This window comes from Haliotis rufescens, unplaced genomic scaffold, assembly GCF_023055435.1.
Source record: "Haliotis rufescens isolate VD_foot unplaced genomic scaffold, xgHalRufe1.0.p SCAF_10, whole genome shotgun sequence".
NCBI classification, from domain to species: Eukaryota; Metazoa; Mollusca; class Gastropoda; order Lepetellida; family Haliotidae; genus Haliotis; species Haliotis rufescens.
In genome coordinates, this window is record NW_025963780.1 from 4,428,801 (window position 1) to 4,450,356 (window position 21,556).

Below are 21,556 nucleotides of genomic sequence, written 5' to 3' on the forward strand. Positions count from 1 at the left end.
TAGCACTATAAATCGGCATCAGTCCGGACTAGTACAAACAGCCACACAAACACACACACGTACATGCACGTCGCTATATAAGTGCAATAATCTTGGATGCGACGTTAAACCCCATTTCACCTCACCTATTGGTGTTTACAAGCTGGGTCAAGGATGGGTTCAAATCTCAAATGTTCAAATGTCAGCACTATAACCATGCTTGTTGGTTCACCACAGTGAAGAATGTCCCCCACAATTGTCACTTTAGATTTTCCTCCAACATAAATTGAGACGCCATGACAGTTGAAACACTGTGCCAGCTTCAGTTTGTACTCCATGCCAAGCAAAACAAGTCATCAGAAGATGCCAAATTCCCCCGGACCCCAGAAAAAGGCACCACTTCAGTCCCTGGTTAATACATGTACAAAGTTTGGATGAAAAATCTTTTACTGTTACGCTCCGGAAACGAAATATGGATGACGGACGGATAGACAGACCAGATGATGACAATATGCCCCCGTATTTTATGCCGGGGATAAAAATTAATAAGTTTTAACAGAAACAATGACTCAATTCTTAATATTTGATACATCACAGTATTCCAGTTATATCACGGCATGTCAGCTTAATGTGGGAAGACAGCCTCAAGTGATGCAGACGTTTATTTTTTATATGTATAACTGGAGTCTTGGTCTAGTTATAACATCATCAGGCTTGCGTAATATTCAAGAAACACAAAAAATCATCCTAATAAATTGTGGGCAATAGATGCTTAATCCACTCCTGACATCCATGGTTCCATAAAAACAGAAATGAATCATTCATACTTTCAAACTGAATATCAAGTGCTTGGTTTTACAGCCAAACAGCTTCAAGTTTATATCCTTTTCTTTTTCAGCCATTTATAATACTGGTACCATATTCACTGTATAAAGCAGCCACCATCCAACTTCTAGACCAAATTATGACCGAACATTAAGGTCACAGTCCATATTTTCTTGTGTATATTGCAAACGTTTTGTTTGAAATACAAAATAGCCACATGATAAATTGCAAAAAACAATAAAGAGCGAAGAGTGGTTTATTTCACGATAAAACATTGTTCTATCATGACGTCATTTCTGGAGATTTGAACATGTGCTCGCATCTTCATGACGTTGTAAACTGGACATTATTTTTAAGAGGGCAGTGAGTTGTTCCCCATAGTTGTGGCTGGGCAAGGTAGATATTCGCGATAGCTGAACGATAGGGTCCAAAAGCGGGAGAGATGTGACAATCGGTATTGGGAAAAGAGGGACAGATAATCGATGTGAGAGTTGTGAGAATACGCAGGAAAGAGCAAATTGACCCCCCCTGTTCATAAAATGGATTTTGTAAGACATTGCCGGAGTCAGATATTCTTTTCAAGGAATCATCTCATTATTTAAAAATGGGTAAATAATTTTAAAGCCTGTACAATTTATTAACATCATTAAAGAAGCTGTAAATAATATCAATATCACATATAGGAAACATGCAATGAGTGGGAGTTGCTTATAGTACAATAAAACACTGCCGGGAGAATAAACCATGAGGTGTGCAGTTGAAGAGGTATATTTAAGAATTGAACGTCAGTTTGGATGGGTTCATTGAAGTGTGAACAATTTAAAAGCACTGGTTAAACTGTGTGAACCTCCAAGCTTGCGATAAATGCAGGTATTAAAAAGAAAAATAGAAAAACGAGTTGATCGAGAATACGGGGAAACCCCGGAAAGTAGTTCCGGCAAAAGTTCACACGATCAATTTCACAAAAAATTGTTCACATCGTGTGAAATTTTTTTGTTCGTTCACAGGTGTGTGAACTCCAAATATCAGATCACGTGACTACCCATTCAGCCAATCAGCATGAAAGAAACAGTGTAAACTTCAAAGTATGAAATTATTACGAATTACCTAGTTACAATTATCAAAACAGTTTGAGTTCAAGTACATTTGAACAAGTTTTTGCACTACCACTTGATTTATAAAAAATAATTTAAATCGTTTATGGGTTTGATAAGCACCCCGTTGGTCAATTCCCATGGACCGAGGTGCTTATTGCGTTGTATACAGTATCTTATTTCTGCACCGGCTCCACATAATGCCCATGACAAAACTAGCGATGCCAAGAGTCGCTGTCTGGCTTCCATCACTGACGGTTTCCCTTGTTCCAGGAGACAGCTTCCTCACATCACACGGAGTAATCTAATCCCATGGGTGGACATGTGCTACATAAACAGCCTCTCCCGAAAGTTAATCTGATAAAGTATTGATATAGACTCTCAAAATTGAAAGTTGATTTGTAATAATGTGCATGATCATATCTGCAGCTGAAGTAGCCAACTTAGTCATTTAGGATCAAGATATATTTAGGCAATATTTTGATGATTACTCTAGCCAGTCCACTAAGGTAAATGTTTGAGTCTCGACCAGGCAAACCAGTCACTTAAAGTGTTGTGAAACAATCCACCCAATTAGAGCATACTGACTTCCAATCAGCAAAGCCACCAATCTTGACCAGACGATTCAATTTAGTCCCCTTTAACAACAAGGAATAGGGTCTATAGGGGAACAGGGCCCAGCTGGGGACCTATTGTAATCCAAAGCCCCACAGGACCCAACTTGTGGCCTCTTTCAACCAGTCATATGGTGCTGGGGACCTATTGAAACTGGAAGAGACACAGGGCCCAACTTGTGGCCCCTTTCAACCAGTAATTAGGTGCTGGGGACCTATTGTAACTGGAAGAGACACAGGGCCCAACTTGTGGCCTCTTTCAACCAGTATTAAGGTGCTGGGTACCTATTGTAACTGGAAGAGACACAGGACCCAACTTGTGGCCTCTTTCAACCAGTCATTGGGTGCTGGGGACCTATTGTAACTGGAAGAGACACAGGACCCAACTTGTGGCCTCTTTCAACCAGTAATAAGGTGCTTGGGACCTATTGTAACTGGAAGAGACACAGGACCCAACTTGTGGCCTCTTTCAACCAGTCATTGGGTGCTGGGGACCTATTGTAACTGGAAGAGACACAGGACCCAACTTGTGGCCTCTTTCAACCAGTCATAGGGTGCTGGGGACCTATTGTAACTGGAAGAGACACAGGACCCAACTTGTGGCCTCTTTCAACCAGTAATAAGGTGCTGGGGACCTATTGTAACTGGAAGAGACACAGGACCCAACTTGTGGCCTCTTTCAAACCAGTAATAAGGTGCTTCGGACCTATTGTAACTGGAAGAGACACAGGACCCAACTTGTGGCCTCTTTCAACCAGTAATAAGGTGCTTGGGACCTATTGTAACTGGAAGAGACACAGGACCCAACGTGTGGCCTCTTTCAACCAGTCATAGGGTGCTGGGGACCTATTCTCATGCCTAATCCATGAGGGGGCAAATTTATTTCCCTCTTTTGACTTTAGATAAGATGCTGGGACATATTCTAACCAAGGTCTCCACCCCTATTCACAGAACCCAGGTCTTCACCCCTATCCACAGAACCCAGATCTCCACAGAACCGAGGGCCCAACCCCTATCCACGGAACCCAGGTCTTCACCCCTATCCACAGAACCCAGGTCTTCACCCCTATCCACAGAACCCAGATCTCCACCCCTATCCACAGAACCCAGGTCTTCACCCCTATCCACAGAACCCAGATCTCCACCCCTATCCACAGAACCCAGGTCTTCACCCCTATCCACAGAACCCAGGTCTTCACCCCTATCCACAGAACCCAGGTCTTCACCCCTATCCACAGAACCCAGGTCTTCACCCCTATCCACAGAACCCAGGTCTTCACCCCTATCCACAGAACCCAGGTCTTCACCCCTATCCACAGAACCCAGGTCTTCACCCCTATCCACAGAACCCAGGTCTTCACCCCTATCCACAGAACCCAGATCTCCACCCCTTTCCACAGAACCCAGGCCATTACGTAAGACCCATCCAGTACAGCAGTCACTTGATCTGGCATTCCCAACACAATAGTCTGCCATGGTAAGTACAAGAGATAAGTCTTCAAAAAGGCACAATGTATAGTATTAGAAAAAATTATTGTCTAAATTTTGAATATTACTTAACCCTCTTGGTGCCACGGGACCATATATGGTCCCTCACTTTTCACACCCTCATAGTGCCACAGGACCATATATGGTCCTGTGTAAATGTCCCTTTGCAACTGTGAATTAAGATGTCTAACACTGTGTGCACAAACTCAAAATTATAACCATTATCACCCTCATCATCTCAGCTTTAACGATGTGTAACTCATATTTTTACAGTGCTACGGATCACGAAATAGGGTGAGATTAATAAAGTGGTTACGGCGCTTCTCAACCTTTTTCTGCCATATTGAACTTCATGCAAATGACAGTGATCTTTTTATTATGCACCCATGTCACATACACGTAACTATTATAATATCAGACAGCCAATTTGAAAAAGAAATCTGATCAGACTGGTCAGAAAGATTTACTTTTCTCCAGTGTACAGTTATTGGTGTAAGACTACTAATGTTTATTTCGCAACGGAAGTTTTTTTATGAAGTATTGCATATGTTTATCAACTGTGTGTCATGGTGATTTAGCACAGCGATAAAAACAAAACGACGTTTCAGATTGTCTTTCTGTTGCTTAGGGTGCTGCTTTACAGAAAATATTCAAATCAAAGATACGGAAAGATAGCTATGATCGTTAATATTAGGTGGTATAGTGTATATTTATGGGATGGAAGTTAATGATCCAAAGGTGAACATTGATTGTCCATGGCCGAAGTGATCGACAGGGCACGTTCGCTTCATAGCTGAGCTGTCTACATCTACCAGTTGTCCTACATGCTCGCCCGTTTAGACAAATAACTGCTACTTTTTTCACAACGTCTAACATTAGTCGACGTCATATTGTAAAAGTATTGTGTCAAGGTCGGTTTCACATGTGGCAGTTCGACCATGGTTTCTGTTGGTGGTGCACGCGATACAAAGATGATACAACTATTGAAAACATCAACATAACTTCCAAAATGATGACATCAATATCTTTTTACATTTGGGTTAACCGCTTATGGATACGATGTGCTGTAATGTTTGATTTCGATTTATTTTTCCTTTCATTGAATCTGTGATAATGGCGCTGTGATTGGTTTGCTGAAATAGTATTTTCCGTGAGTCTAATGTACATGGTACATCCTGTGATTGTAGAAGATAATTAACAAACAAATGGGTATGCATACATATCATCAAATACACATTATTGATTAATATCATCAGGAAATGGTATATAACATCATAACTCGACAGCTCGTATTTCCAACATTCTGCCATGGATATTAGATCTAATTAATTGATATTAGATATACAAATTATTGATGTACACTGTACTCTCGATTAACGTATGATAAGCTATTGCAATTGATATTTGATACTTTTGTTGTTACAATCTGCAATTTTATTTGTATAGGCTAATAGATGGCTGCTATGAATTTGTCGTCTGGACAGGACCTTGCATGTACTTACTTTTGGGTGGTAGTGCATTGTTATAATCTTGTTAATTATTTAAGAATTGACCTTCACTTTATGTGAGTTCATTGGAGTATGAACCTTCATAGAGTGAGGACCAAACTGTATGAACGTCGGAGCTTGATTTTAGATACTGTTGGAAAGACAATCAATTCGAGTTGCATATTATACAATTTGGTTACACTGTGTGAAGAAATAAGAACGTTGCAACACTTTTGATACAATGTATACGCCTTTGAAACCGCGACGTCATCACAGTGCGGCACTGAGTGGTGTACAAAACCAGCTGACGGCCAGGCACCATGAGGGTTAAACGTACTGCAGGAAAACGTTTGACAAGTCTTACTTAAGTTTAGAACTTGGAACAATAACCTACGTATTGAAATTGGGAGATTGAGAAAATATGAAGCCACTAATAGCAGCCTGAGTGTAAATAAAAGTTTAGTTCAGTTCAGTTCAGTCGCAGTCCCTGAACCATAGTATTTTCCCTTCCACACAGCCCCTACTGTTATTCTATTGAAATAATTGAGGCAAGTCTAGAATTTCCGCAGTTCATGCCTGAAACTCTCATCTCAATGGGTCTCCTTTTCACTTTAAATGTAGTTGCTTCTTTTTATTAAACTTATATGTTTTCAGAGACAAACCGTCAGTCTACCACACAAGTAGGCTTGTTGAGTGAGCGTCGTGTAACTTCTGTCCACTCAACAAGACTGCAGGGAAGGAGTGTCACAAGGATACGTCTAGTTTTGCCGCCTCAGAGAAGCTCTACAGGAGGAATCCATATATGAGGCTCACACAGAGAGGATGTATTGAACACCTTCAGCTATTTATGTCTCCATATCAATTTGACAAACGGCTGCCTCTATTTCGGTCATGCAATTTCATTATTCTCGCATGTCATTTCTCTCTACTGAGACAATTCTCGAACAACAAAGAGTAGCCGTAGGCCTATTTCATCCCTGCACAATGAGGGACATCTTTGGTTCAATACCCAGAAGTAGACTACAATGGAATCAATCTCGGTAGTGGCCTGAGATAGGGTTGTTGTTTCTGGAACCAGTTGTTTTCATAGTAAATATTCTGAACATTTATCAGGTGCTGACAAATATAGCTGTTTCAAAAAATTGCAACATTTTTTTGTATGAACATGAGCTTGATAACGGTCAATCAACATTGAAACATTGCTAATTTTAACAACCAGAAACTGTTATCCATTACATGGTCCATCTTCTTATGTACTAATCAACTTCTAGAATGCTAATCAAATATTTTTTTTTTTTTTTTTTTTTTAATACTAACATGACCCAGCTGCTTGAGGTAGATCTGACAATATCTGACACCAGAGCAATAGTGAACACAACTGATACATTTTATTGACAAGACCAAAAAATGCAAAAACAGACACAGGGTTTAGATTACTTTTGTTTTTTCCCACGTAAAAGAACATATAGGCCTGACATATAGGGCATCAACGTCATTGCACTTCTTGCCTTTACACTGACATCAGACATCAACAAATCAGTCCCAGACCAATCCTGCGATCGCAGAAAGATTTGCAGAAAAATATAACTTTCCGCAGATTTGCAGAAATATCACGGAAGTTGACTTTTTTTATCAATCAAGACAATAAGTTTAAATTTTTTTTAAGCTTTCCTATTGAATTTTGCACTCTAATACCTAAACATGTGATTTAAACCTACAAAATATGAATCCTACAATAAAACGAAATTTGGAGTAAATAATTATCACTTTTTAACGTTTTTGTGGTATTATGATAACACAATCTGTGTTTACATCTAACTATAGAATAATGTGAGTGAAACATTGCATATGAGTTTCATATTAATTTTTGAGGTTGTTTTACCACAGAATTTGGTAATTATAGCCACAGATTTTTGGTAATTTTACTGCAGATTATTTTAATTTTGACACAGAATTTGTTAGGGACAGAATACCATTACACCATACACCCTCATTTTCATGTTTACTATTAGTGAGTGTTATGACTTTAGGGTAGAAATGACCTGCAATTAATGACTTCCCTGTATTGGGAGTTACCTCCCTTCTGATGATATTGCTCGGTGATGACTGTGATACACATCCACCTCTTACTTCCAGGTACCCATGCTACAACTGGGCAGATCTGCACAGTTTAAAACAAGGTCTTTGTCAAATGAAACGTTTTCTCTCTCTTATGTAACCTTTCAAGGGTACAACACAACAGTGGCATGAATCAAACCCTTTACTTCCAGGTACCCATCCTACAACTGGGCAGATCTGCACTGTTTATAACAAGGTTTTTGTTTAATGAAATAGTTTCCCTCTCTTATGGGTACAACAAAACAGTGGCATGAATCAAACCCCTTACTTCCAGGTACCCATACTACAACTGGGTACATCTGTACTGACTGTCACAGAAATATGCTGAACCCAGACCGAGAAATAATAATGACTTACCTGGTAGGAATCAGTATTGGATAAGTGGCCAGCCTCAATCAGCAGAAATATAGAGTAATCTGAAAAAATAACAACACACTACAAATACTTGTGTCTCATAAATACACTTTCTACAAAAACGGGTACCAACCATTTTGACTGAGGGAGTATTCGAACAGTATTCCAGTTATACAGGCTTGTCAGCTTAATGTGGGAAGAAAGCCCGAAGTGATGCCGGTCTTAGACGTTTACCACTTCGGTGAAATCCATGAGCACGGGTATGGTGCTGACAAACCTAGAAACATTATTGTGGCGTCCACTAGTTTAAAAGCTATACTTTTAAACTTTTTAAGGGATCTGTTGCTTGAAAGAAGATATCATCTGTAGTCAAAAATTCAAAGACAACACACAATTCTCTGAATACACAATTCCTTTTAGAAAGTGGTCAAATTCAACAAATGTTATATTTGTGATACCACTTTCTTGGTAAAGTACAAATTCTGGGACTTGAACCGACACTCTCAGAGTGCGGAACCTAACTGCGGGACACAAAGTCAGCGACCTAACCCACTCAGCCTGCGAGGATTTGGTGCCTCACTCTGAGAGTCTGAGTTCGAATCCTGGATGGGACCTGATGCAAAAAAGTACTAGAATTTGTACTTTACTTAGAAAGTGTAATCTCAAATATAACATTTGTTACATGAAATTATCTGTTTTCATCCACATATATTTCTGTGGGGAATATCCAAGCTTCTGCAAGGAAACCATCCCGTTTCTAATCTAAGTGAGTGATGAAGCCCATGCAGAGCTAAGATAAAAGATTGAACAACATGTGCACTCTCTGCAGATTCTGAACACAGCTCTTGTTAGATTGGTTGGTTGGTTTGTTGTTTAACGCCGCACTCAGCAATATTCCAGCTATATGACGGCGGTCTGTAAATAATCGAGTTTGGACCAGACAATCCAGTGATTGATATCATGAGCATCGATCCACGCAATTGGGATCCATGGGCGGATACAGCTTTTTTTAAAAGGGGGGGTGCACAATTAAGATCTATTTATTGTCTTTGGTGGTAATTTATAGAGAAATAAAGAATTTTTTCGAAATAAAAAGGGGGGGTGCGCACCCCCGCACCCCCCTCTGTATCCGCCCATGGGATCGATGACATGTATCAACCAAGTCAGTGAGCCTGACCACCCGATCCCGTTAGTCGCCTTTTACGGCAAGCATGGTTTGCTGAAGACCTATTCTACCCCGGAATCTTCATGGGTCGCTCTTGTTAGAAGGGTGAGTGTGTATGGTTTTACATCACTTTTAGCAATATTTTAGCAATATCTCACAGAGGGGGACACCAGAAATGGGCTTCACACATTGTACCCATGTCGGGAATCGGACCCGGGTCAGCCTGACGAGCGAACGCTTTAACCACTAGGCTACCCGACCACCTTTCTTGTTGGAAGAGACACCATCAACAGGCTAGCTATGATCTTACACAAGTTTTACTTCATACAAGTCGATATGTACAATATGTGTCAAGTCAGCACTTTATGTTGGTGTTCAGAGGCATCTCCCAATACCAGCTTGGCGAGACCTATCTCCTCTCTCACCTAGAGTCAAGGATTTAGCCTAATAATCCCAATACCAGCTTGGTGAGACCTATCTCGTCTCTCACCTAGAGTCAAGGATTTAGCCTAATAATCCCAATACCAGCTTGGCGAGACCTATTTCGTCTCTCACCTAGAGTCAAGGATTTAGCCTAATAATCCCAATACCAGCTTGGTGAGACCTATCTCGTCTCTCACCTAGAGTCAAGGATTTAGCCTAATAATCCCAATACCAGCTTGGCGAGACCTATCTCGTCTCTCACCTAGAGTCAAGGATTTAGCCTAATAATTTGCCATGGATTAAGTCATAAATACAAACTAATGAAGAATGGCACTGAAAAGCTTGTTAAGGATGACTGACGATGAATGAATAGGAGAACAAAGTTAATGATTACCGTATTCGATTTAATAAGCGTCCACAGCAACATCTGCTAATATATTGGCAAGTGAACAATCCCAATTAGCACCCCTTCCAATTGATCAATTTACACAAGACTTATTTATTCGCGTATAATACGCACTCGTGTGTTATATGCGCCCTTAATTATGGGCAATTAAATTCTGGAAAAATATATCTGTCGTATATAACCATTTCAGGCTGTCAGCATAAACCACGAAATTTATCTTTCAACTCTGTTTTTTTTCACCAAAATAATATTCTAATAAGAGCCCCCTACTTCTAATTTTGAGAGCACCCTGGGCGCTTATTAATATGGTAACATAGATTGCTCTTGAGGACTTGGGCATCTTGTTCTTTAGGGTAAAATACAAGGCAAGGCTAGATGAGATGCTAGGGAATGAGTGAGTATGGTTTTATGTCACTTTTTGAAATATTTCAGCAATATCACAGCAGGAGAGACACAAGGAATAGGCTTCACACATTGTACCCACATGGGGAATGAAAACCCGGGCCTTCTGCCTGACCGCTAGACTACCCCACAGCCTCTGAAATGCTGCCCGTAAATGAAATATCAAGTAATTTATCTTTCCAAATTTTTCAGTATTGTGGTATTATATTTAAAAAGAAACATGGTACAAACACTTTAACCATTACAAAATTCTATAATCTGGCAATAAATCAACCTTGATTAAATTCATAAGAAACAGCTTTTGAAATCAATACATAAACCAGCAGTGAAGAGAGAAAAAACTATTGAAGAATTTTGTTTTAATCTCATTTGGATATTGATTCGATAATATATGTCACAAATAGGAAACAAAATTTTAACATTTTATGAACAGTATTAGTTTCTTCCTGCCAAGTCTGTTAACTCATTTCTCAAACTCTGAAGAATGTGAACTTTTTACCCATCATTCCAAGAATTTAAATCAATTCTTTCAATTCATTACTTCATTTCACTGAAGGCTACACGACCCACCAGAGCCCGCATCAAGGCAACACGACCCACAAGAACCCACATCAAGGCAACACGACCCACCAGAGCCCACAAGGCAACACGACAGACCAGAGCCCACATCAAGGCTACATGACCCACCAGAGCCCCACTTCAAGGCAACACGACCCACCAGAGCCCACATCAAGGCTACACGACCCACCAGAGCCCACATCAAGGCTACATGACCCACCAGAGCCCACTTCAAGGCAACACGACCCACCAGAGCCCACATCAAGGCAACACGACCCACCAGAGCCCACATCAAGGCTACATGACCCACCAGAGCCCCACATCAAGGCAACACGACCCACCAGAGCCCACATCAAGGCTACACGACCCACCAGAGCCCACATCAAGACTGCAGGACCCACCAGAGCCCACATCAAGGCTGCACGACCCACCAGAGTCCACATCAAGGCTACACGACCCACCAGAGCTCACATCAAGACTGCAGGACCCACCAGAGCCCACATCAAGGCTGCAGGACCCACCAGAGTCCACATCAAGGCTACACGACCCCACCAGAGCTCACATCAAGGCTGCAGGACCCACCAGAGTCCACATCTAGCTTACAAGACCCACCAGAGCTCAATCAAGGCTGCAGGACCCACCAGAGCCCACATCAAGGCTGCAGGACCCACCAGAGCCCACATCAAGGCTGCAGGACCCACCAGAGCCCACATCAAGACTGCAGGACCCACCAGAGCCCACATCAAGGCTGCAGGACCCACCAGAGCCCACATCAAGGCTGCAGGACCCACCAGAGCCCACATCAAGGCTACAGGACCCACCAGAGCCCACATCAAGACTGCAGGACCCACCAGAGCCCACATCAAGGCTGCAGGACCCACCAGAGTCCACATCAAGGCTACACGACCCACCAGAGCCCACATCAAGGCTACAGGACCCACCAGAGCCCACATCAAGGCTACAGGACCCACCAGAGTCCACATCTAGCTTACAAGACCCACCAGAGCTCAATCAAGGCTGCAGGACCCACCAGAGCCCACATCAAGGCTGCAGGACCCACCAGAGCCCACATCAAGGCTGCAGGACCCACCAGAGCCCACATCAAGGCTGCAGGACCCACCAGAGCCCACATCAAGGCTACATGACCCACCAGAGCCCACATCAAGGCTACCAGAGCACAAGATCTATAACATCTGCAGGCCATGCTAACAGTACACTCTGACCGTGGTTGACTTTATTGCTGACTTGGCACAATTCCAGGCCTGGCGAGCTGATCAATGGCCCACTTCATTTTACTTAGAAGGATTTCTCTGGGATTACAATTGATCACCAAATGCAAATCTTTGTAATCTGTGCTGGTGGTGGGATGCCTTGCTGTGTAGATGACAAACCAACTGACTTATGGATATTGTCTGGTCACAAAGACTCTCCTCATCTTGTAAAGGATGAATGGGTAACTTAACCATAGGCTGACTGAAATATGAACTACTGTCTATGCTGATAGCAAACTGCAAGGAGTGAGTACATGAGAGAGTGAGAGGCCAGTTCATGACCTAGTGATTGTAAGTGTGAGTAGGATCTTTAGACCTGGACACAATGACCTGCAATCAACCAGGTCACACATAAACTAGTGTCAGATAGCATCAGCAACACAATTTGTATAATTTGACACAATGATCTGCAGTCAGTCAGGTCACAAGCTAGTGGTTGATAGTGTCAGTAATGCACAGCTGGACACAATGACCTGCAGTCAATCAGGTCACAAGCTAGTGGTTGATAGTGTCAGTAATACACACAGCTGGACACAATGACCTGCAGTCAATCAGGTCACAAGCTAGTGGTTGATAGTGTCAGGAATACACACAGCTGGACACAATGACCTGCAGTCAATCAGGTCACAAGCTAGTGGTTGATAGTGTCAGTAATACCCACAGCTGGACACAATGACCTGCAGTCAATCAGGTCACAAGCTAGTGGTAGATAGTGTCAGTAAAACACACAGCTGGACACAATGACCTGCAGTCAATCAGGTCACAAGCTAGTGGTTGATAGTGTCAGGAATACACACAGCTGGACACAATGACCTGCAGTCAATCAGGTCACAAGCTAGTGGTTGATAGTGTCAGTAATACACACAGCTGGACACAATGACCTGCAGTCAATCAGGTCACAAGCTAGTGGTAGATAGTGTCAGTAAAACACACAGCTGGACACAATGACCTGCAGTCAATCAGGTCACAAGCTAGTGGTTGATAGTGTCAGGAATACACACAGCTGGACACAATGACCTACAGTCAATCAGGTCACAAGCTAGTGGTTGATAGTGTCAGGAATACACACAGCTGGACACAATGACCTGCAGTCAATCAGGTCACAAGCTAGTGGTTGATAGTGTCAGTAATACACACAGCTGGACACAATGACCTACAGTCAGTCAGGTCACAAGCTAGTGGTTGATAGTGTCAGGAATACACACAGCTGGACACAATGACCTGCAGTCAATCAGGTCACAAGCTAGTGGTTGATAGTGTCAGTAATACCCACAGCTGGACACAATGACCTGCAGTCAGTCAGGTCACAAGCTAGTGGTTGATAGTGTCAGTAATACACACAGCTGGACACAATGACCTGCAGTCAATCAGGTCACAAGCTAGTTGTTGATAGTGTGGGCAAGATCTGTAAAACACAATGACTACAGAAGAGTCATGTGATCTTGGTTGATCCACAAACACACAACCATACAGAGAATTAAACTCAGGAGAAGGACTAAACCAACACATGTAGCAGTAAGCTACACTTCTCAATTTGCTCGGGGCGGTCGGGTAGCCTAGTGGTTAAAGCGTTCGCTCGTCACGCCGAAGACCCGGGTTCGATTCCCGACATGGGTACAATATGTGAAGCCCATTTCTGGTGTCCCCAGCCGACATATTGCTGGAATATTGCTAAAAGCGGCGTAAAACCACACTCACTCGCTCACTCTCAATTTGCTGATGGAACATCTCCATTACATAAACCTTTATCACATTAAGAGCACTTTACTCTTCTGTTTGAAGGTAACGACTCCCCAACGACGATCAATGCCTTGTTAGTTTACCATCTTGTTGGCAAAACTTCAAAGAATACCTCCATTACAAGAGTTCATTGATTTTCCTCAGTGACTTTTACTTGTTGACAGAACTGTTGAAACAAAAAACTGTAACGGTACTGATGATTAAAAAACATCACAAGTTAATACATACATTCTCGGGGGTCTCGAGGGGGACATGACTAATGTCCCCTTCCTGTTAGTTAGTTCCAGACGGACTGGTGGACAACAAATTGTGATTGGTCAAATTCAAGCACATGACCTAAGGCTGCCAATCAACTTACAGCAATAGATACCATCTTCGTGAATAATTAGTCTAATTCTATTCTGATCGTTTTAAGTAAGAAATCGCAACCTGCATTATAAATATGGATCGTGTCCAAGCCAAGAATAAAAACCGAGATGTTGTTTGACGTGCATCACAAGCGCTCGCACGAAAAGATGGAAATAATAACTTGGATGTACGCTTGACAACTTTTAGATGCATTTAGTTGATTTTATATAATTTTACATAATTTATTTAAAGATTTGCTTGCAACATCTTTATTTTGGTCTTTGACATGTTTGACTTCGACCAGTCCTTGTTTTAGCCCATTAATGCTGAATGCCAGACAGGGTAACAACAAGTACCATTTTTTAACAACTTTTGATAAAATGATGCCTCGGATTGAACCCTGGACCTTCTGCTTTCTGGGCAGACGCTCTACCACTAGAACACGGTATAATGTAGCATATTGTTGAGCATCCCTCGGGATATGTGTACTGAATAACATTTTTGACTCGCATGAGTTAGTTGGATAAGGTGTCTGTTGTGAACACAATTACAAGCTAGACTGATCATTCTGTAAAGCCATATGATTATATGATTCATATCATCATAATTATTAAAAAAATTGCAGTTATCCATCTGCCCACTTCCACTTCTTTCATATATTACATCAAAGTGTTAGTGATAACAGAACTGTGACAGCTGTCCCACCAGCCCAACACACTGCCTGCCCACACATTGCCTGTCTGCCCCCACACATTGCCCGTCTGCCCCCACACATTGCCTGTCTGCCCCCACATGTTGCCTGTCTGTCCCCACACATTGCCCGTCTGCCCCCACACATTGCCTGTCTGTCCCCACACATTGCCTGTCTGCCCCCACACATTGCCCGTCTGCCCCCACACATTGCCTGTCTGCCCCCACATGTTGCCTGTCTGTCCCCACACATTGCCCGTCTGCCCCCACACATTGTCTGTCTGCCCCCACACATTGCCTGTCTGCCCCCACATGTTGCCTGTCTGTCCCCACACATTGCCCGTCTGCCCCCACACATTGCCTGTCTGTCCCTACACATTGCCTGTCTGCCCCCACACATTGCCCGTCTGCCCCCACACATTGCCCGTCTGCCCCCACACATTGCCTGTCTGCCCCCACACATTGCCCGTCTGCCCCCACACATTGCCTGTCTGTCCCTACACATTGCCCGTCTGCCCCCACACATTGCCCGTCTGCCCCACACATTGCCTGTCTGCCCCCACACATTGCCTGTCTGCCCCCACACATTGCCTGTCTGCCCCCACATGTTGCCTGTCTGCCCCCACACATTGCCTGTCTGCCCCACACATTGCCTGTCTGCCCCCACACATTGCCCGTCTGCCCCCACACATTGCCTGTCTGCCCCGCACATTGCCTGTCTGCCCCCACACATTGCCTGTCTGTCCCCACACATTGCCTGTCTGCCCCCACACATTGCCTGTCTGCCCCCACACATTGCCTGTCTGCCCCCACACATTGCCTGTCTGCCCCCACACATTGCCTGTCTGCCCCCACACATTGCTTGTCTGCCACCACACATTGCCTGTCTGTCCCACACATTGCCTGTCTGCCACCACACATTGCCTGTCTGTCCCCACACATTGCTTGTCTGCCACCACACATTGCTTGTCTGCCACCACACATTGCCTGTCTGTCCCCACACATTGCCTGTCTGTCCCCACACATTGCCTGTCTGCCCCCACATGTTGCCTGTCTGTCCCCACACATTGCCTGTCTGCCCCAACCCATTGCTTGTCTGCCACCACACATTGCCTGTCTGTCCCCACACATTGCCCGTCTGCCCCGACACATTGCCTGTCTGCCCCCACATGTTGCCTGTCTGCCCCCACATGTTGCCTGTCTGTCCCCACACATTGCCTGTCTGCCGCCACACATTGCCTGTCTGCCGCCACACATTGCCTGTCTGTCCCCACACATTGCCTGTCTGTCCCCACACATTGCCTGTCTGTCCCTACACATTGCCCGTCTGCCCCTACACGCTGCCCGTCTGCCCCCACACACTGCACGCCTATCTGTCCCCACACATTGCCCGTCTGCCCCCACACATTGCCTGTCTGCCCCCACATGTTGCCTGTCTGCCCCCACATGTTGCCTGTCTGTCCCCACACATTGCCTGTCTGCCCCCACTTGTTGCCCGTCTGCCCCCACATGTTGCAAAGTTTGCCCCCACACATTGCAAAGTCTGCCCCCACAAGTTGCACACACAACAGTATCACCCGTCAAATCTACATTACCACAGCTGCATTCAAAGAATCAATTTATATCATTCTTCAAAGAGAAATCCTAAATGCCAAGGTTTCAATTACCTAATTAAAACACAAATTGTGGGAAGTGCTGACGTTATGACAAGTGGAACAACACACCTTAAATGGACCAATTTCTGGTGTCTGATGATGTGATATTGCTGGAATATAGCTAAAAGCTGCAAAACCAAACTCACTCATTTACTTGAAATGTCTTGACAGCCCCTACATACAGATTCTCCTGCAATAGGAGACGACACTCTAAAATGCGGGGGAGTGGGGTAGCCAAGCGGTTAAAGCGTTTGATCATCATGTGAGAGCCCTGGTTCAATTCCCCACATGGGTACAATGTGTGAAACCCATTTCTGGTGTCGCCTGCTGTCATATTGATGGAATATTGCTAGAAACAGCGTAAAACCAAACTCGCTCACTCGCTCCGTGCAGAGTCTCCTGCAACAAGGGGGAGCACTCTGAAATGACTCGACATGCAGCCAATTATGAACTGAGCCTAAATTTTACAAAAGGATACACAAATCTGGTTTTCTAATTGTATTTGTTGGTATTTACTATATCAATCCTTGGGCCCCTAGTCCACTAAAGCTCTCAAATTTGCCAGAAACCTGTGATTGTAGGTTAGAATCCTGGTTCGCCCTGATTATATTTCTAGGTTTGCCAGCACCATGATACCTGTGCTCGTGGGTTTCACCAAAGAGGTAAACGTCTGAGACCTGCATCTTTCCTCTCAAATCAAGTTGACATACAGCAATGCCCCTATGAAGATCTGGGTTTGAATTAGTTTTCAGCAATGCAGCGACTGTGAACATTCTGAAATGCCTGTAAATGCCTTTTCACACGCAAGTTCAATCACCCAGCATCTTTTACAAGTTGGTTGTCCTTTCATGGACAACATTGTATGCTGGTGCAAACGATACACTACAGTGATAACTACCATATTCGACGAAATAAGTGCCCAGTCCTAATAAGCGCCCACGGCGATATTTGCTAATATATTGGCATCCCAATTAGCACCCCTTCAAATTGATCAAGTACACAAGACTTATTCATTTGCATATAATACCCACTCAAGTGTCATAACACCCTAAATTATGGGCAATTAAATTCTGGAAAAATATATCTGTTGTATATAAACATTTCAGGCTGTCAGCATAAACCACAAAATTTATCTTTCAACTCTGTTTTTTTCGCCAAAATAATATTCTAATAAGAGCCCCTATTTCTAATTTTGACAGCACCCTGGGTGCTTATTATGTTGAATACGGTATGTATAATACTGTTATAAAGTTTCACCTCCTATTTCGTTGCATCAGTAGTGGACCAACAAGCCTCAGCAGAATCTCTAGTCCCATAACTCATCACACAATAGTCAGATCAATTCAGTTTCTTGTCTTACAGGTTATTTTGGTCAAGGGGCGCCAGGGTAGGCGAGTGGTTAAAGCGTCTGCTTGCCATCCCAAAGACCCAGGTTCTATTCCCCACGTGGGTACGATGTGTGAAGCCCATTTCCAGTGTCTCCTGCGGTGATATTGCTGGAATATTGCTAGAAGCGATGTAAAACAATATTCACTCACTCTCAATTTCTTGTCATTGGGTACAGGTAGGACAAATTATTAAAATGATAAATGTTGTCCTGGCTGTTGTAAGTGAAAGTGAGTTTTGTTTATGTCGCTGAGAACAGTATTTATCACAGCATCATTGTTTGTTTGTTTGTTTGTTGTTGTTTAACACCAGACTGAGCAATATTCAAACTGTATGACACGGTCTGTAAATATCAGACAACATAGTGATTGACATCTAGTGATGTAGCAAATAGGATTATAGCAACCTTCACTTCATTGTCCTCAATGCAAAAAGGATTTTGATAAATATCAGTCAACAAAGGCAACATACTGAGTTAATCTAATTCACTGTCATCATCAATTTGGAACCTCTTACAACAAACTAAGACAAAATTGTTATGGATGAGCAACTTCTTTATTACAATTGGGCGACGTTTCGGTGTAGATTCTAACACCAAAACGTCGCCCAATTGTAATAAAGAAGTCGCTCATCCATTACAAATTTGTCTTAGTTACCATTCCAACATCTAAATGCCACTCAAAGAACTCTTACAACAAAGTTCAAGGTCAAGCCAATCAACATTCCAGCAGGTTCATGGCTTCCGAATCCTGCACAGACCTTGTTATGCATCTCAAGGAAAAATATTTGCCACTTCAATAACATGTTTACTCATGAAGCCTGACAACGACTAAAAGAAATGTCAGTGTGTTACATAAGCCTCCATCCCCCTGCCTTCAATTGATTGTCTCCACACCTCCATTACAGGGCTTCCTGACTCGGCTAATCAGACTTGACAGGGATTTGTCTGTCCACTGATTGTGTTGTGGAGCACATGGCAGGATATTAGCTGTCAACTCAAAACAGTAACTTCCTGTTTGTCGGCTTAACACTGACACCTCGTTAATGTTTAGCTGACTGGGTTCACCCCTGGTTTAAATGGCAAAACCAAGATTTCACAGAGGACTTATTTGAATCAGATTAAAATCAGAGATGGTCAAGTTAATTTGATGATTATTTGTAAAGAAATCTGCATAATTAACGAAGAGTTAAAAGACGAGGGGAACACAGGTGGCACAGTTGTCCAAGGCACAGAAATTTGCTTGAGGGTTTCAAGATTTGCCATGATTATGTCTCCAGTAGGGATGGGATGGGTAACTCTGGTTCTTGGGTCAGGTAGGTTCTGAGAAGGACCCGGGTACCCAGGGGACAACCCAGATCCATGATTAATCTCGTGATATGTTGTTGAATGACAATAACAATAAAATTAGATTGTGAAACTACAATTTGTTAATGTCCAGGACTACAACCATGAACCTGCTTCACCAGATGGGAATCAAATCCAGACCATGTCCATGTTGAACCAGAGCTCTACCCAACTGGCCATCACATTGTCTCAAGTGTTTGTGAAAGAACATGGGAATCAAATCCAGACCATGTCCATGTTGAACCAGAGCTCTACCCAACTGGCCATCACATTGTCTCAAGTGTTTGTGAAAGAACATGGGAATCAAATCCAGACCATGTCCATGTTTAACCAGAGCTCTACCCAACTGGCCATCACATTGCCTCAAGTGTTTGTGAAGGACGATGGGAATCAAATCCAGACCATGTCCATGTTGAACCAGAGCTCTACCCAACTGGCCATCACATCGCCTCAAGTGTTTGTGAAGAACGATACTGTAATTACCTGCTGTCCACCACATCATTGTGTCACGCCATGTCTGCTGATAAATGAAGACACCCAAAGCGTCTTACTTCACATTCATTTCAGCCAAAACCTGTCATCCTGCTGTACTGCAATCTTAAAAGTCTTCCAATCACTTTTCTTGCCCAACCCTTATATCAGCATGTTGACATTTACAAAGAAAATAAGATTTTTTCTTGCACGAAAATATCTCCTGTTCGTAAATGTCAGGGCATATTTGTATTCCATGCACGATATTGCAGGAGCTAAGACGTCAACTCCATAAAACTTCTCTGTAATTTCATTTTTCCCCAAATGTCGAACATGCACTGGATTAGCTTTCTTAACACATCTCATAACACATCAGTTTTTCTAGGTGGTTAGTTGAATTTAGTCTTCCGACAGTGATTCCAAGCCAAGATATGGTACTCATTACTGTAAAAATTCAGTGATAAATCTTATTATTATATAATACAAAGTTTTTCTTCATACTCATTGGCTTAGAAGGGGTCACATGTCCTTCGACATAAACATATATTGACTCCGAGTCTGGCTTGATAACGACTTGTGTAATAAAAATAGAAGGAGAATTACCCACAAGGTTTCCCTAAATCTAAGCCAATCAGATGTCTCCATTTATTGGAACCTCTAAATGTTATATGGGCTAAATGTTGAATATGTTGAATCTGCTTTTGTTTGGTTATTGTAAATCCATAATTGTTTAACACCACGGTTCATATAATGATATAATCACTGAATTGATACTGCTGTAACATTGCTGAGGTATTGCTGAAACATTGCTGCGATATTGCTGAAATGTTGCTGTGATACTGCAGAGATATTGCTGAGGTGCTGCTGTGATATTGCTGAAACATTGCTTTGATATTTAGATATTGCTGAAGTGCTGCTGTGGTAATGTAAAATATTGCTGTGATACTGAGGAGATATTGCTGAGGTGCTGCTGTGATATTGCTGAAACATTGCTGTGATATTGCTGTGATACTGCTGAAATATTGCTGTGATACTGCAGAAATATTGCTGAGGTGCTGCTGTGATATTGCTGAAACATTGCTGTGATATTGCTGTGATACTGCTGAAATATTGCTGTGATACTGCAGAAATATTGCTGAGGTGCTGCTGTGATATCGCTGAAATATTGCTGTGATACTGAGGAGATATTGCTGAGGTGCTGCTGTGATATTGCTGAAACATTGCTGTGATACTGCAGAGATATTGCTGAGGTGCTGCTGTGATATTGCTGTGATAATAAGATATTGCTGAAGTGCTGCTGTGGTAATGTAAAATATTGCTGTGATACTGCTGAGATATTGCTGAGGTGCTGCCGTAATATTGCAGGAAACTTGCTTTAAAATTGCTGAAACATTGCGATATTGCTGTGATATTTAGATATTGCTGAAATATTGCTGAAATGTTGGTGTGATATTGCTCAGATATTGTTGTGATATATAGATATAGCTGAAATATTGCTGAAATGCTGCTGTGATATTGCTGAAACATTGCTGTGATATAGCTGGGATATTGCTGTCAGCTGTAATAAACAACACTCGCATCCAGTAACCTGAACTTGCCAATATTAGTTCTGTAAAATGAGTGCATGCATGTTGATTTAGGCAAGATCAACAATCACTAAAATTGCCTGTTCACAATCTTTGGAATGAAGAACAATGAAATTCAATTAGAGACACTGCTTAACACACCTAACTGGAC

General features: G+C 42.6%; 1 protein-coding gene across 1 annotated transcript in view; it reads right to left on the minus strand.

Moving 5' to 3' along the window:
* The window catches only part of LOC124148033 (putative sodium-coupled neutral amino acid transporter 11), a 151,627-nt gene that overhangs the window by 36,831 nt on the left and 93,240 nt on the right, over positions 1–21,556 (minus strand). The window contains exon 4 of the mRNA XM_048386624.1: positions 7,963–8,021. Within this exon, the coding sequence (XP_048242581.1) occupies positions 7,963–8,021 (59 nt within the window). The remainder of the gene's footprint in view (positions 1–7,962; positions 8,022–21,556) is intronic.